The sequence below is a fragment of the Lotus japonicus genome, chromosome 1, assembly GCF_012489685.1.
Source record: "Lotus japonicus ecotype B-129 chromosome 1, LjGifu_v1.2".
In the NCBI taxonomy this organism is placed as follows: Eukaryota; Viridiplantae; Streptophyta; class Magnoliopsida; order Fabales; family Fabaceae; genus Lotus; species Lotus japonicus.
In genome coordinates, this window is record NC_080041.1 from 129,957,063 (window position 1) to 129,973,870 (window position 16,808).

At 34.4% G+C, this 16,808-nt stretch overlaps 1 protein-coding gene across 1 annotated transcript; it reads left to right on the top strand.

Annotated features, from left to right (window-relative positions):
- Window positions 1–8,569: 8,569 nt before the first annotated feature.
- On the top strand, window positions 8,570–10,269 carry LOC130730717 (protein FANTASTIC FOUR 1-like). The gene has a single exon (XM_057582791.1). The coding sequence runs from the start codon at window positions 9,110–9,112 to the stop codon at window positions 10,100–10,102; it is 993 nt and encodes a 330-aa protein (XP_057438774.1). The 5' UTR covers window positions 8,570–9,109; the 3' UTR covers window positions 10,103–10,269.
- Window positions 10,270–16,808: the final 6,539 nt, after the last annotated feature.

Sequence of the window (16,808 nt, forward strand, 5' to 3'; positions counted from 1 at the left end):
ATACCTCTCCACATTACCATTAGAATCCCGCTTGGTCTTAAATATCCATTTGCAACCAATGGGTTTCACACCTTCCGGTAATGGGACAAGTTCCCAAACCTTATTGTCTTGCATGGACTTATACTCTTCCTTCATTGCTTCAATCCACTTTTCAGAGTTGGAATCCTGCATGGCTTGCTGGAAGTTGATTGGATCAGCTTCCATCATACCATTATTTTCCTCATGTTCTTGGAGAAAGACTATGTAATCATCTGGAATAGCATTTCTCTTTTCTCTAGTGGATCTCCGCAAAGGTATTGGTTCTTGTAACACTTGTTCTTGAGGATCTTGAGTTTGTTCTTCATGAACCACCATATCATCTTGAGTAGGAGGAGATTCAACAACAATGTCTTGTAGAGGTTCCGTACTTGCTTCATCAGAAGCAACTGTATGAATCAGTTTTGGAATTGTTACTGACTCTTCCTCTAAAGCAAAGTCCCTAATCTTGTTCTCCCCTCCAAACTCAATTTCCTCAAAGAACATGGCTGTTCCCGTCTCAAAAATTGTCTTTAATTTGGGATCATAAAATTTATAGCCCCTGGATCTTTCAGAATAACCAATAAAGTAGCTGCTCACTGTTCGGGATTCCAATTTCTTTTCATTTGGCCTATAAGGCCTTGCCTCAGCTGGACATCCCCATACATGAAAATGTTTCAAACTAGGCTTTCGCCCAGTCCAAAGCTCATAAGGTGTTTTGGCAGCTGCTTTAGTTGGCACTCTATTTAGAATGTAAGCTGCAGTCTTTAGTGCCTCTCCCCAGAGTGACTATGGCAAAGTAGAATGACAAATCATACTCCTTACCATATCCTTAAGAGTCCGGTTTGGTCTTTCAGCCACACCATTCATGCTAGGTGACCCTGGCATGGTGTACTGTGGGACGATTCCGCATTCCTCTAGGTATTTGGCAAAAGGCCCTGGACGTTGTTCACCTGAACCATCATATCTACCGTAATATTCACCACCACGGTCAGATTTGATACTCTTAATTCTTTTGTTGAGTTGGTTCTCAACTTCAGCCTTAAATGATTTGAACACATCCAATGATTGAGACTTTTCATGTATAAGAAATAAGTATGCATATCTCGAATAATCATCTATGAATGATATAAAATATTGTTGACCATTCCAAGAAGGTGTTGGAAATGGTCCACAAATATCCGTATGTATCAATTCCAAGACGCCTGTAGCTCTATATGCACCAAATTTCTTTGTTTTGGTCTGTTTACCTTTAACGCATTCAACACAAACATCAAAGTTTGTGAAGTCAATGGAATCCAAAATTCCATCTGACACTAGCCGCTCAACTCTATTTTTAGAGATGTGACCTAGGCGCTTGTGCCATAATGCTCCTGAATCGTTATTATCAATTTTACGCTTAGTACCACGTGATTCCACATTCAGGGATTCACTATAGGTGGCTACAGTGCTCAGCAAATACAGATTATCATATCCAATAAGTGAACCGGTTCCAACAATATTTGAATTAAAAGACAACTCGGCTTTACTGTTTCCAAATGAACATGAATAACCTGATTTGTCCAAATTAGAAACTGAAATTAAATTCCGTCTAAATGACGGTACCACAAAAGTGTCTTTCAAATCCAAATAAAATCCAGTACACAATAATAATCTAAAATGCCCTATAGCTTCCACCTCCACCGTCTTGCCATCTCCAACATAGATGTATCTTTCAACATCATTTGGCTTCCGGTAGCTTAGGCAACCCTGCATTGAAACACTGATGTTAGTAGTTGCACCAGAGTCTAACCACCAAGTGTTTCTAGGTACTGAAGCTAAATTGACCTCAGAACAGACCAAAGCAAAAAATGTACCTTTCCTTGCACGCCAAGCGTGATATTTAGTACATTTCTTTTTCATATGCCCAGACACATTGCAAAAGTAACAGGTATCATCCTCTTTCTGTTTCTTTTGTGCTGGAGCATCTGCAGCTTCATTCTTGGGCTCAACAGTTTTCTTTCTTTTGCCCTTGTCTTTAGAGGTGCTAACAAAATGAGCACTTTCTTTCCTTTCTTGCTTCAACCTTTCCTCTTCTTGCACACAAAATGAAATGAGCTCGTTAAGAGACCATTTCTCCTTTTGACAGTTATAAGATATCTTAAACTGACTGAATTGTGCAGGAAGAGAAAGCAATACTAAATGAATGAGCAAGTCATCCGACAGCTCAAGCTTTAGCGCCTTAAGTTTTGAAGCAATATTTGACATGCCCATAATGTATTCCCTTATATTTCCTTTGCCCTGATATTTCATGGAAATCAAGTTCTGAAGAAGAGTACTTGTTTCCGCCTTATCGCTTTTTGCAAAGCGCTTTTCGATTTCAGCAAGGAAATCTTTGGCACCTTTTATCTCTTCCGAGATAGTACCCCTAAAGACCTCAGGAATGCCGCGCTTAATGATCATAAGACTCATGCGATTGGAGCGATCCCACTTCTCATAATCTTTCCTCTGTTCAGAGGTACTAGATTCCGTAGGAGAAGCGGGTTTCTCCACCCTTAGTGCAAGGTCAAGATCCATGCAGCCAAGAACAATTTCCATGTTCTCTTTCCAATCCTTAAAATTTGTTCCATCAAGGATCGGAACCGAATTCAGATTAGCAGATATCGAACCGATAGTAGCTGAAAATAGAACAAAAACAAATGCTATAAATATACTCACATTAAGAAAAATTGAATCATCAATACGTTCAAATAATGGCATAACCCATCTCAAGATACCTAGTGCACCATCAATATCATGTCTTTTGACAGTAATACTAATTGCTAGTGGTACTCTTGTTGTAATGATCAAACATTGATAATAAATCATGTCAAATAACAAACCCTTCTTTGGATTGATTTATCATTCACATGTAAACCCTTAAAATTATCACATGTTTATCATCACAGGTGTGTATGAAATCCGGCCAAGCATTAACTTTTCCTTTGGGGTCCATTAATACTCGCATGGATAAACATACACACTCACAAACTTTTAATATTTCTTATGAGTAATCTCCATAAAAAGAGGTCACTTTTGTGACTTTCTTATTTTAATTAACTCATTTAAAATATTAAACAATTGTATAAAAATACAAACCATAGCCAAAATTTGAACCCACACTGAAAAACTCAAGTTGTACATGAAATTCATGTACACCTAATTATGCTGTTGAATCCAAAACAGCAAATACATATTCCAAAGCTTACAGATCTTCTAAACAAAGTATTTTGGATTCAAAAAAACCAAACTGAATTCATACATACAAAAATAATACCACTTGCGTATATGAATATAATCCGAAAATTAGAAACTGGAAACGAATTTGGATTGAGTACTGGATTTGTCTAAAGTCTATCCTTTTATTTAACACCGGAACACATAAATTTGATTCCCAGTGGGTGCGGTTAAATAACATCATCCAAACACGTTTTTATCTAAAGGCTGAAAACTTAGTCAAATGGAAAATTAGGCTTGTGCTTTTCTTTGAAATTCCAAAAACACGCATCACAATTCCAGAATTACACATTGAATATACTATATAATACGTGGATACCCAAAAAAACGACGAAACTGAGTTTGTATATAATCCAGGTTGGAAACAGAATCAATTTCAATACCATTTGAATGAATTATAATTCCCAATTTCACAAAATTGAAAACCCTAATCTCAAGAAATACCAAATTTCATACATGAATCAGGTATGGGTGGCTCTGATACCACTTGTTGGTTTCTAACAAATAAGGATTTGTTCCTAACCACATGCTTTTCTACCCATATAGAAAATAGGAGCATAATCCTAAACCACACTTGATTAACCCATACCCGAAAAACATGATGAAGATCTAGAGCGGAAGCGTACCTGAATGAGCCATGGGAATCGCTGAAGGATCTGGGGTTGTGATCTTCCAATTGTAGATCACCCTTAGGGTTTCCTGATGTTCTCCTCTGATGGGGATGAGGAGAAACTTTTTTACGTTGTTACGTTGTTGTGTCTACAATTGGGGACCATAACCCTATAAGTAACTGCATCAGTTACAATTCTGTTTTCAATATTTCTAATTTGGCCCCTCATCAAATTAGAATATTGCCTTATGGTATCCGCACAATACCTTTTCATAACACATATGCCCTTAGCCATAAGATCAATATTAAATAGACCACTTTAGTTTTGGCTAATTAAATAATGGCCCTAACACAATTAAAAGTTACATTTGTGACCCAAAATTCTAACAGCAGCTGCATGGTGTAAGAGCAACTGCCACACAAATTGGTCCTTTAACTTTGGTGCGGTGTGGGGAGTGCAAGTGGATCGACAACTTTAATTTTTTCTACTACACATGCATGATCCACCATATGCTACACACTATAGTGTGTATGTGTGTTGATATCCATTACAGCATTGTCAATACTCCACAGATTACTTCCAGCGAAGTTGCAGCTAGCTAGCGCTTTTTATTTTATGGACCTGCAGACTTCACACTTGCATACCTTTCAAATAAAGCTTGTAATCTGCATGATTGTTCTTTTCCAAAAGGAAAAATCTGCATGATTAATGTTACATTCACAACATTTTTCATGCAATTTCCAAATATGCACTTTAGAATGTTAATTAATTTGGATCAAATTTTCTTTCATGTGAGAATCAACTCTGATTCCTGACACATAGAATTCCGAGTTCATCAAAATCAATTCTAAATTTTTATCCAAATATGCACTATTAAATAGGAAAGAAAAAGGTATGACCCATAACTGATAGCCAAACATCCTTTAGATATTTCAGAACAAAAATTCGCATTAATTATTTTACAAAAACTGTGTGCATGACAAATTCCTCAACTGGTCCATCGCTGATAGCCAAACAGCGGCCAGCTTTTTCAAGTCATGTATTATTCTATTCATTAAATTAGTTGGATGGAAAGAAATTAAGTAGAACATCTCGGCAATCAATTATCCCAAAAGCTTAAGTTGTTAGGTAAGGACTATATGAATGATTTTATACTAACATGTCCAATCACGTAAGAGTCATTTAGACTTGAAGCGTGAACATTGCACATACCCGCTTTGGACCGCTTAGTCATAGAGACTCTGACATCATATCAAACAACTAATTATCTCAAAAACTTAAGTTATTGGGTAAGGGCCACATAAATGTTTTTATATTATATTCTAAGAGAACATTTGTTGTTTTTCTATAAAACTTAGAAGAAAGAAAATGAATAATTAGTAAATCTCTAAGGATTATAACTATATGAGAAGAGAGATAAAATTAGAAAAAAGTGAATTTGTTTTCAGTTGAGTTAACGTGAAAATGATTTTGAGGGCCACTTTTTTTTTTCTTCTTTCCTTTATATTATTTTTGAGTTATGATTCATTCACACTCTCACTTTATTTTCACTTTTATTTTTTATCTATATATCTTTTCTCGTTCAATCATATCACACATCACAAATTTTACTTACTTTTTTTTTTTCTCTTTTCTATTGAAAAAAATTTGAGAGTGTCAAATTGCTCAATCTAATCATTGATTTAGTTTTCTCTCACTTCTTGAATTTCCTCTTTCCCCCACTCCATTTCCACTAATTATGAGAAGCGCAAAGAAAACTTAATTTAATTTTACCATTGACCAAAAAAAAAGAAAACTTAATTTGATTTATTATTTTTTCTCCACCTAAGAGCATCTCCAATGATGAGAACTTATTTTGGAACTTAACTCACATTTTGTGGGCCCAGACTGCCACATAGGATTTAAGACACTCATAAGGTCCCCATGCACATTTTACTCTAGTGGTTGGGATCTTATTTTACTTTTAACTGGACCCACGGTACCCAATATATTTATATTATTTATTTCTCTCCCTATTTTTTACTTTAGTTCTTGTATTGAAGGAGAGAGAAAAAAGTATTAAAGAAGAGAGAAAAAATATTATGTTATTTAAGATCTCATATTTGAGAGTATGTGAGCTAAGGCACGGATCTTAGCAAAAACTAAGATCTCATGCCATGTATGATAGCTCAAATTGTGAGATTTAATAAGTTTCGGATCTTATTTTAAGATCCTAAAATAAGAACCTCATTGGAGATGCTCTAAGAGAATATGAGGATATGCTTTTGCAAAAATCGGTCCTTTTGATTGAGCGAATCTGCAATGTTTCAAAAGCAAATAAGATAAAACATTTTCCGTACAGTTTTGGATTGCTGAGAGATTTTAGCAATGGAAAAGGCCCTCAGAAAAGTCATGAAAATGATGCTGTCCTTTTCTCTTACCACAAATACACAATAACCATATTAATTTGGGACCAATGTCTCGGTTTGATATTTCATTTTCTGTTTCTTTTATTAAATTTCTATTAAATTGTATCACGTAAATTAAAAACTATTCATTTAAAATTATAGTAATTATTATGTTCATATCTATATGACACAGTTTGATCGGTGAGACTCAGCAAAATAAATACCAATATGGACAAATTATCTTTATCCATTAATTTGAAGAGTGGTTGTAAGCTTCATAATTGTGTGAAAAAGTCAAGTAAAGTGGAGAGAGACCTCTTAGCTTAGAAGACATCATCAAAGTGAGTGTGTGGATTATTCAAACATTGTTTTAGCATCCATTCCTTTGGTCCCTCTTCATTAGTTGACTTATCAGCATCTTATATTAAATGAAGAGTTGCATGTCTTCTCTCAAATTAATGAAAATATCTAAGCATGCAAAGCAAAGTGTCCATAATGACTTCACCAAAAATGTCAAAGACTAATTGTTTATCATCACTGTCCAAACAGGGGAATAGCATCTCATATGTACAAAGATTCATTACTAATAACCAGTAAACACCAAGATTTATTACTACTATTATTGTACAAAATTGGTTTAAAAGATATGAGGCATGTTTTTTTCCAATAAAATGATAATAATTGAAGATCAATTATAAAATATGGATTATAGGTGCTGTCCCATGACATGCTATTCCTGAAATCCTAATGTGATTGTAACATATATAGCAATTGTATGTGGTTTTGATTGTATGGAGCTGGTTTTTGCAGTATACATATATATGTGGGTTTAATTTTTAAATATTTGGTTCTATAGATGGTAACACAATGACCTATGGCCACAATAAACAGAAGGTAAAACAGGGAAATTCAGTTGACAAACAGAGGAAAACTCTGTCACTCTGTCTGCTTCTTTTCCGTCCCCTGCATTTTCAGTTGCTGCAAGTTGATATAACTAGTTTATGATGATATTCTGAACACTGCAATGCACCTTCATCTAATTCTGTTTCATGCATGCTCGCTTCTCTTACCTCATCATTTCAATATAAATTAAGTGTATGTGTGAATACACGGTGGAAAATCAAGGTGAAGCGAAAAACAGAATCGCCACAAAAATTAAAGAAAGTTGCTTCAATCCATTATGATTTTGGCTCATTGTAGTTTTTCACCTTATATCAAAACATGTATTAATAATTAACTTCTCTATCCACTACTCACAGTCTCCTCCTTTAAATAATTAACAATTATACCAGCTGGTCTATGCTTATTTCACCTTTAACTTTATTCCACAGCAATTTGATTTTCAATCAAATCCTGAACTTTTAAAGTGTTTGCAATTTCTAATTGAAGTAACTTAGTCTATGTTATGAGAAATAAGCAAACGTCATGCAGCATAGATTCATTTAGTCAACTTACAGGTTGTGATGTCCTGCTTTTATGAACCACAAAAATGTAAATTTTAAAACTTATTATTATCATATGACATTCTATTGAAATATCAATCACTTATTAATCAATTATAAGAGAAGATCACAGGTTTTGGGGCAAGCCCCCAACAAATTTTTTTTTTCTTACATTGCATATTGCCTCACAAAAATTGTATGCTTCTATACTATATACCGATATACTTATATGTGTGTCGGTAGACACATGTATGTATGTGCCCTAACAACTTAAAATTTGTGAACCCGTCACTGTTGATATTTATATATACATATCGTTTTTCTCCTTATCTCCCTTTTACTATGACATTATGTCATAATGAAGTTTTTTCTTTTTGGTAAAATTCTTTCATCTTAAATTAGAATGTTACCGCTCTAGTTTTTTTATTGGCTGAATTTTCTCTCTATAGATTTAATCTCTGGATCTTTCAGTTTTCAATTTACGTGTCTCACAACTCTTATCACTTGACACCCTTACCCTTGTGCCTATTAATTTAAGTTGTTTGCCTATAAAAAAAACTTGAGCTTTTTCTGCTCTGTAATTATACTATCAAGTATTCAAGCCCCTGCAATTTTCTCTCTCTCTTTCTTTTCAAGGCGTGTGCCATGTGAATTGTGGTATGTCATGATCCATGAGTAGCCAACCTCACCTAGTATGCAAAGGTTTGTATGTTATTTATTATTGTTGTTTCACACATGTGGGTTGTAAACTATATTATATTTTATGTTGTTTCAAGTGGTAAGAAAATAGTGAATGAAAAAGCACACAACACATTAATAGACTTTTACTTGACTCGATTCAAATAAGTATTGATTGAAAATAACTTTCAATTGCTACCGAATTCACACTAAAAAACCAACGTTAATTTGTACCACCACTTTCCTTGTGTTAGGGAATAGGGACCCTCTCCCCACTACAAAAAAAAAAAGAAAAGAAGAAGGAACTTTACCGTTGCCAACTATATATATAGACCCACCATTTTCACTCCTCATTCATGTTCACTCCTCTCTTCTCTACCTCCTTAACTCCTCTTCTCTTCTCTCTTTCCCAATCAACCTAACCTTCAATTTGATCCGAAAACCAATCACCAAACTATGCCTTCCACTTAATTCCCTCCCCTTTTCACCACAACTCCCAAACTTTCTCTCAACTCAGCATGTTTAACTGAACTCCTCTGTTTTTCCCCTGCTTCCCTGCCTCTGTTTTTGACATTTTACTCTGTTTTCCCCCTGCCTCATTTCCCCTGTTTTTGGCATTTTGTATTGTGCTCAACACAAATTGTTTAACTGAGCTCCTCTGTTTCTCCCCTGCCTCTCTTCCCCTGTTTTTATCGACATTTTCCATTGTGGACAACACAAAATGTCTTCATCAAGCTTGTGCCAAGGCCTGCAATCTTGTCTCGAGCCACGAGTGATCGAACCACGTGTGCTGAGGCTCAAATTGACTCCACCCTCCACCACCACCACCACCACCAACAACAAGGCTTCATCTTCATCCACCTCAGTCCAAGAAAACCCCCTCACCAACCATGAATGTGATGACAAAAAGGACACAAACACAGTAGAAAACATGGACGAACGTGGCTGGAGTTTCCTTCAAGCTCTCACAAAACCCACTTCTTCTAATTGTAACAAAGAAGAGGATGACAAAGTCTATGTCCACCCCACTGTGAAGCGTTCCTCTTCATTGCTCAGTGAAAAGAGCTTAGAAATGTGCACTGAAAGCCTTGGAAGCGAGACTGGTAGCAATGCTGGTGAAAGCTGCGATGACATTTCTCTGTTCTCACTGGAAAATAACATCACTACTACAACTACTACTACTACTACTACTAATGGAACTGACTCAAATTGGGTATCTAGAAGAGTGAACAAGGCTTGCAACTTTCCACCACCACTGACTTCAATCACTGATTTTGGTGGGGTTCGTGTGAGGCCTCATCGTGAAGGTGGTAGGCTCATTTTGGAAGCTGTTGCTTCACCTTCACCACGCCCTTGTTTTCATGCAGAGCGTGGTGATGGCAGGCTCAGGCTGCACCTTTTTGAGGAGGAAGGTCTTTCTGATGATGGTGATGATGATGAAGTTGTTGATGAGGAAGAAGAAGTTGTTGAGGAATGGAGTGATGATGATGATATTAATGATGATGAAAGTGATGATGAAGTGGAAGAAGAAAGTGAAACTGAAATTGAAACAGAGAAGGAAGAAGAAGAAGAAGAAGAGTGTGGTGTTGAGAACGTGGAGGATGAGATGGGAGTGAAAAAGTTCAACAGACCAAGCAGGTGCAAGGAAAGTGGGAATAGAGACATTTTTGGTGATGGCTACTTTGAGCTTCCCTCTCTGTCTCTCTGTCTCTGAGTAGAATTTGTTTTTCTACTATTATATGTCTCTCTCTCTATGTTGTTTTCATTTTTCTTTTAGTATTTTAACCCTTATGATTGGAAGATCAGTGCTTGAAAACTACTCAATGTACTAATGTGAGTTAGTTATTATAGTTATCAGTTATGTTGGACTTCGTCCTTCTATGTTCCCATCTTTCTGTTGCTTGTTTCTGTTTTATTTATTTGTTTTCTTTTTGGTTGATTGTTTCTGTTCCATTTTATTTGAGATATGATATATGAATATACGCGTTTTACTGCTGACACACTTTAGTGACATTTTTAGCGACTCCAAACATTAGCAGGAGTTAAAAGTTATTGCTAAACTGTGTGTTGAAAGGATATCGATAAAAAGTATATATTTGGACGTCATTTTCGATTTTATTTAGGCATGCTAAATCAAATTTCCTCTCTAGTGTTTTTCAAATTATATATAAAAAGAGCATTGATTTATTCACTTTCTTTTCCATTTTATTTTCACTTAAATTCTCTTTCTATATCTAACTTCTAATCATATTACATTATCTATCATATCTCTTCCTACAAGCGGAAGTGTGTTTGGTTTGTGAAAAAAAAAATTTACTCATAAAAATAAAACAAACATTCTCATCAACAAGTACACATCTTTTTATGATAAGAAAAGAGATGGAAATTCAAATTTTTCTCTTACCTATTATTCCAAATTTGTGTAAGACTAAAGAAGATTAATATTATATACATCAACATACATATTAATATTACCTTTAAAAGATAAAATTTTCAGTAAAAAATGAACACATAAACGTGAAAGCTAAGTTTTAATTAACATAAAAAGTAAAAAAAAAAAAAAGGAGAAAAAGCTAGTTGAGCTCGTGGTCATGATGTACCAATGAGACAATGGACCCTAAGGGTCTAACTATACAAAAAAAAAACTAGCTCTAGAGTAAGGATAGTTTCATTGTTTATACGACTTTATTTAGGCATATCTTTTGTAAATGTGATACCTTTAACATATATGTTTGGAGCGTGAATTTGGTAAGATTAAGCAAGTATATGCAGGGAATCATTTAAGGGTGTTTCAATAAACGGATGACTTTGATAACTTTTTATAAGGTAAATTTTGTGGTACCCATAAAATATTTTGGGTATGGTACCCGCATTGAGTAATTTAATAGATGGTTATTATATTTTTTAGGTAAATTTTACATTTTCGCATTTCATTTTACTATTCAATTAATTTCATCTCATGAATTTTGTTTTTAATGAAAAATAGTTTTGTTGTAGAGATGAACGATAATGGTTGAGACACGCGCAAAATGACCATGATTGACGGATGGAAAAAGCCTAAAAAAACACAACCTACCAATCTCATGTCTCTAATAATGAAACGTTACATCACTACGATAAAGTAGCATTAAAATTATAACTTGTACATGCTTCTTTATTATCGAATTATCTCATTTTGGGTACCATACCTTGATTTGGGTTAAGGTATCATAGCAAACACCATTTTATAATTTGAGTTAGATCTATATCTATCAAGCTCAAGAGTGAGATTTGCTCTAGCGATATATTATATAGGTTGATTATCATATTCTGTTAAGATCTTGTCAGATTTCACTTTAAACTCTATATAATGAGTGAGGTACTCCATTTTTTTCTAGTGTTGGCAATACTTGTGGTAAAATGCTGTTTTAGTTTGAGCATATGATCCATAAGTCTCACGTGAGTCTCTAATGACTGTCTATTACAGGCAATGCCTGCATAATAATGACCACTCATATGACCATATAGCTTGTTTTAAATTGGAAAATCTGGTATAAATCTTCGTCCTCGACCATTGATCGATGTGTACTGATTTTTGAACCATGTATTCACATCCAAAATTAAAGCAAAGCTATCAATCATTGTTGAAAGAAACATGAAACATGCTACAAGAATGATACTTAGACACCTCAAGACATCTTGAAGAAACTCAATTTTCCTCTCTATTTCTTTCTTGTGATCACATTCATCAGATATCACATTTATTATTCTGGGTGTTTGCACTATGCAGGGACGAAATTTTCTCTAGTGGGCGACTGTCTCATTTCCTCTATATGCATGTAGGTCTGTCCCGGACACTGTGCGTATGTCTACAAATCATTTTCGAACATGCTGAGATGAACTATTCTACAGCTATGAGAGCATGTCAGTTAGAGTAACATGGGTGGGCAACGGAATCTTTGGTCATGGAAACTGTTTGGGGGTTTACACTGAGGGATCAAAAGTGCAAACATGGCTTCTTAATCTGGCAATAAATCAAAGAGGCATTTGAAAAGAATTCCTGCACGCACCCCTCCCTCCTCTACCTTCAAGTGCAAACCTAAAACAAGTTGTGGTGTACGGACTCAGTACCACCAATGCCTGGTAATTATCAAAGAGAGAGGAGGGACCCCAAAACAGCAACATGGGAGTGACTTCATCACCCATGTGGTAGCCTTATGCCACTCCTCTGAGTCCATCATGTTATCAACACATTGTATATTGATAATATGGCCCTACAGTGTTCCTTTATTAAAGAAATTTCTTATGTCACATTTTATCATCAAAGTATGATACCCTAGTTGCCATGATGTGACCTTATTAAGGTTTATAAATGAAGGTGAAACATACAAAAATTGTCAACATCCTTCCGACATATGTATTAGCGGCGATCAAAACCTATGTAAATGTTTATTGAGGTTAGAAACTCCACTAACAATTTATGTATGTATTTATGTATGTTCACATATCATTATTGTAAATGAAGTTAGGATTGAGTCACATTCTTTAACCAACAATTCTATATGTTACGAAGAAAAGCTATAAGAAATGTTGATGTGGCAAAGCTAACTGTGTTATTTGGTTGAATTATGTTTGAATACTCATTGACATCAGTGCTGACAGACATTATTAGCACTCACTTCGAGTCAAAAAGTGAATATAATTTTTCTTACGGATTTTAATAATGTTCTTTCACGTTAACCCAATTGAAATCGAAACACACTAATGAATGATAGTGGATGATAACTACCACTTCTTGAGTTTGGTTTCGTAACTTTTAGTATTTTCCTTCTTGAACAAGGGAAGACAATGGCTAATCGTGGAGTCTGGCCATCCATACATTAACTTGTTTTGTTGAGGGTGAAATGAAACATTCAACCATCACATGCATCATTTTGGTCCCTAACATCATGTGCTTTAGGAACCTTATTTGTAAGGTATATGGGTCCTTTAAGAACATATGCTAATCCTCTCACCATATCAAGTCACAGTATGAAAAATCTTTGGGGCAATCAGCATGTCCCCAAATTTTAATGTCACATGGAGGTACTAATTCTAATATCTATGAAAGATGATTTAAAGGGGGAAAGAGATGTTTTTCTTTTTTTTTTTTCTTTTTATTTATCTTCTGGTTTTGACACTGGGGATAGATTTTGGTATCTTTGCAAAAGGCTTCATCTGAGGTTTTACATTGGACCTGTGGCTGTACCAAAGAAAAGAAATGTAACACATTAAGCAGGCATTGTACTTATTCTTCTTGGTCTGGTGTTGCCATTTGTGAACTGCCTCTAGTTTTTGTCTTCCATTAAGTCAAGTTCATTTGTTATATGCAAAATCTCATTTCAACTTTACAGACAATTAGTTTTCTTTTTAACATTCTCTGTTCTGAGTTGAATTATGAGTATGCTACAATCATGGGGAGTGTACATGGTACTTCCTATATTAAGAGCTTGTTAGTTGTGTGTTTGATACTAGAGAGTGCAATGTGACTGTACTTTCATCTCAATATACGAGATCCGTTCACTTTTTATTTTAAAGTGAGTGTTAAAGTACGTAATAGAGTCAACGCGTATCAAAACATAATCTAGTTAATTTTAGTTTAAGACTAATGGAGCGTTCAATCTCCTTCCACTTTTTCGGTCAAGGAAAGTGCAGAATGCACACTAACAGCTTATCATGTTAAAACTTAAACAAACACACTTTGTAAAGGAAAAAACTTGCATAACTTAGAGAGTAATGTGCAGTACTTGATCATCTTTGTTGTAAAACTATGTGAAAGAAAGTATTTGTATGAAATAGTTTTATTCCATTCTGAATTGGTGGGTTCAGTTCTTCCTCATGTAACTTGATCACTTTGTTTCATCAAATCCAAGTTTCAATATTTATTTGATTCTTGTATGTATTGTACCAACTCAGGGATTTAAGAGTTGGCCTATTCACAGCACCAGTTGATATATATATCTTGTGTCTAATATTATATAGGATGATTCAGAATAAGCTAATAGTATGTTTCATAAGAATTAATTCTGAAACTCAGAAGTCAGTAACTACATTTTTCTCTAGAATTAACTGATTCTGGTTTCAGAAGAAAAGTTTCTAAGTATGCACAGAGAACTCCCTTTCTAATGTATATAATGTAATGCCGGGTAATTGATGAACTATCACGTATATATACATTATTTAGTACCTTAGATGTTGCTATCAATGCCTTTGTTTATTGGACAATGATTCATTAGAAAAACATCTCTAGATTCTATAACAGTAATATAACTAATTGATTTTTGTGCTGGGACAAATTGTTGTTATCTAAGTATAATGTCACTGTCTTATTTAGAGGCACATAAATACCGTTTTGACTATTTGGTGTTGCTTTGAGTACTGTTTGAGGATTTTGCATCCAAGAGGTAGGTAACAGGATCTGACAACTCGTTTGTGTGATTGAATTTTTGGTAGCTGAAGTACTTGAGCATGCTGACTCGTTCTGCATAAACATAATGTTAATCCAACTTGCATGTACAACATAAACATATAGTCAACCACATCATTGTTCAATAAAGGAATTAATACTAGCCACTTTTTGTTTCTGCTGGCAAAACTCTGTCTATTGAGTAATGCAATTGTATTCATAAGGGTTTGTAGTCGAAACATTTGCTTAAGTTAGATTAGTGAATAATGCATTTACATTAGTTAACAGTAATTTTTTTAGTTTATTCTAAAATTTATGTTGATGTTAATACTTATATGATTTAAGGAAGACTAAATTTGTGCTTACTTACTTTTGATGGGTTTTTCCTGTTTAGTTCACTAATTAATTTTCATAGGATGACACTAATATTATATATCTGTTGTTTCAGGGGTCAAAAGTTAATCTTTAATAGTAAATATTAAATAAAATTCAAAACTTTAAAGTTAAATACATAATACTAATTGAGTATATCTTTTCTTCATCTCATAATTAAGAATATTACTCAATCATAGAATCCGTATCAAACTTCTCAACAATATAATTATTCTCTTAAGCTTATGTAAATTGTAAAGGATAAGGAGAAAAATAGGGGTCGAATGTAATATGAATGTTGACCAAAAAAATAATAACAGAATCTGTATGAAAAAGTTATATATGATAAATTAATTAAATATATATTGAAGCATAGGGTCATGGTCCATCCAATGGTAGAGCTTGAACAAAAAGCTTGGATGAGTCAAAATAAATTTTTTGATGCATAAATTAAATATTAAATATCATATTATTTATCCACTTAAAAAAGTTAGTAAATTATGTATCTAATTAGTGATCATAATGTCATGCCAAATATCATTTTCCGTAGAAAAAATACTTTTAAAGAATGACATTTCTCATTTGAGTCCATGTTCCAAGATCCGAGTTTATCCAAGATAATGGCTAGCAGCTATGCAAGGTAATTTTTGTTGTTGTCCATGTGTGGATAAAAGGCAATAATACCTTATACAAAACAAAACAAAAGAAGAACAAACACACACATATAAAATAAGCATATTTTTAAATAATGTCACAATTTGCTTTGTCAAACTATTACTTTGTTGGATTGGAGGAGTATTCTGTTGGTTTAGCGGGTATACTTTCCTCTGATTTGAGATTTACTTATTAATGAAAGTATCAACTTTCTGTCAAAAAAAAAAATATAAAGTCTAATAACATTCTCAGCCAACCTGAAGGTATCACAACCAAGAACTTGGCTGAGGCGACTAAGACAAGGGTCACCTCGTCTATATAGTACAGCCGAGCGGACACATGCAGCTTAACTAATAAAACATCACAAGCTATCATTAAGAGATAACCACCATTTATGAAGACTTTCACTAAAACTTCAGTTAGACCTTGAATCACAGTATAACAATCACCATGCCTATGCATATAGGTTTGACTGCTCATTACAAAGACATTACTTATTTTACTAACTCATTATTCTTCCATGACATGAACTTCAGAATGTCTTAGAAGAAACTTCCCCTATCATATCAACATTACTTTACCGTGTCGGGCGATTTTTTTAGAATTGCGCACCTCACAAGAGATGGAAAGATTCTACGAGCTCAAATTTGAATAAACACAAATCTTGCCATGCTAATTAATTACACGTGTGAAATAGTTACAAATTAAACTTATATCTTACATCATTACATGTTAACCGATGTACTGTTTTCCGTGCAGCCCATTTTACCACCACAAGATTTCAACCTCACATACATCAGAACATTTATATGTGACTGGTCTTCCACTCCTAACACTACATTTCATAGATCTTACCTTGTTCAACTCTGTTGTTTGCCACATGTTCTGACCTTTGAATACCAGCTAGTCCTTTCTCTCCCTTTATATCAATTCTATGTTGAATCCATGTCATAGGCCTAATCCAAATTCC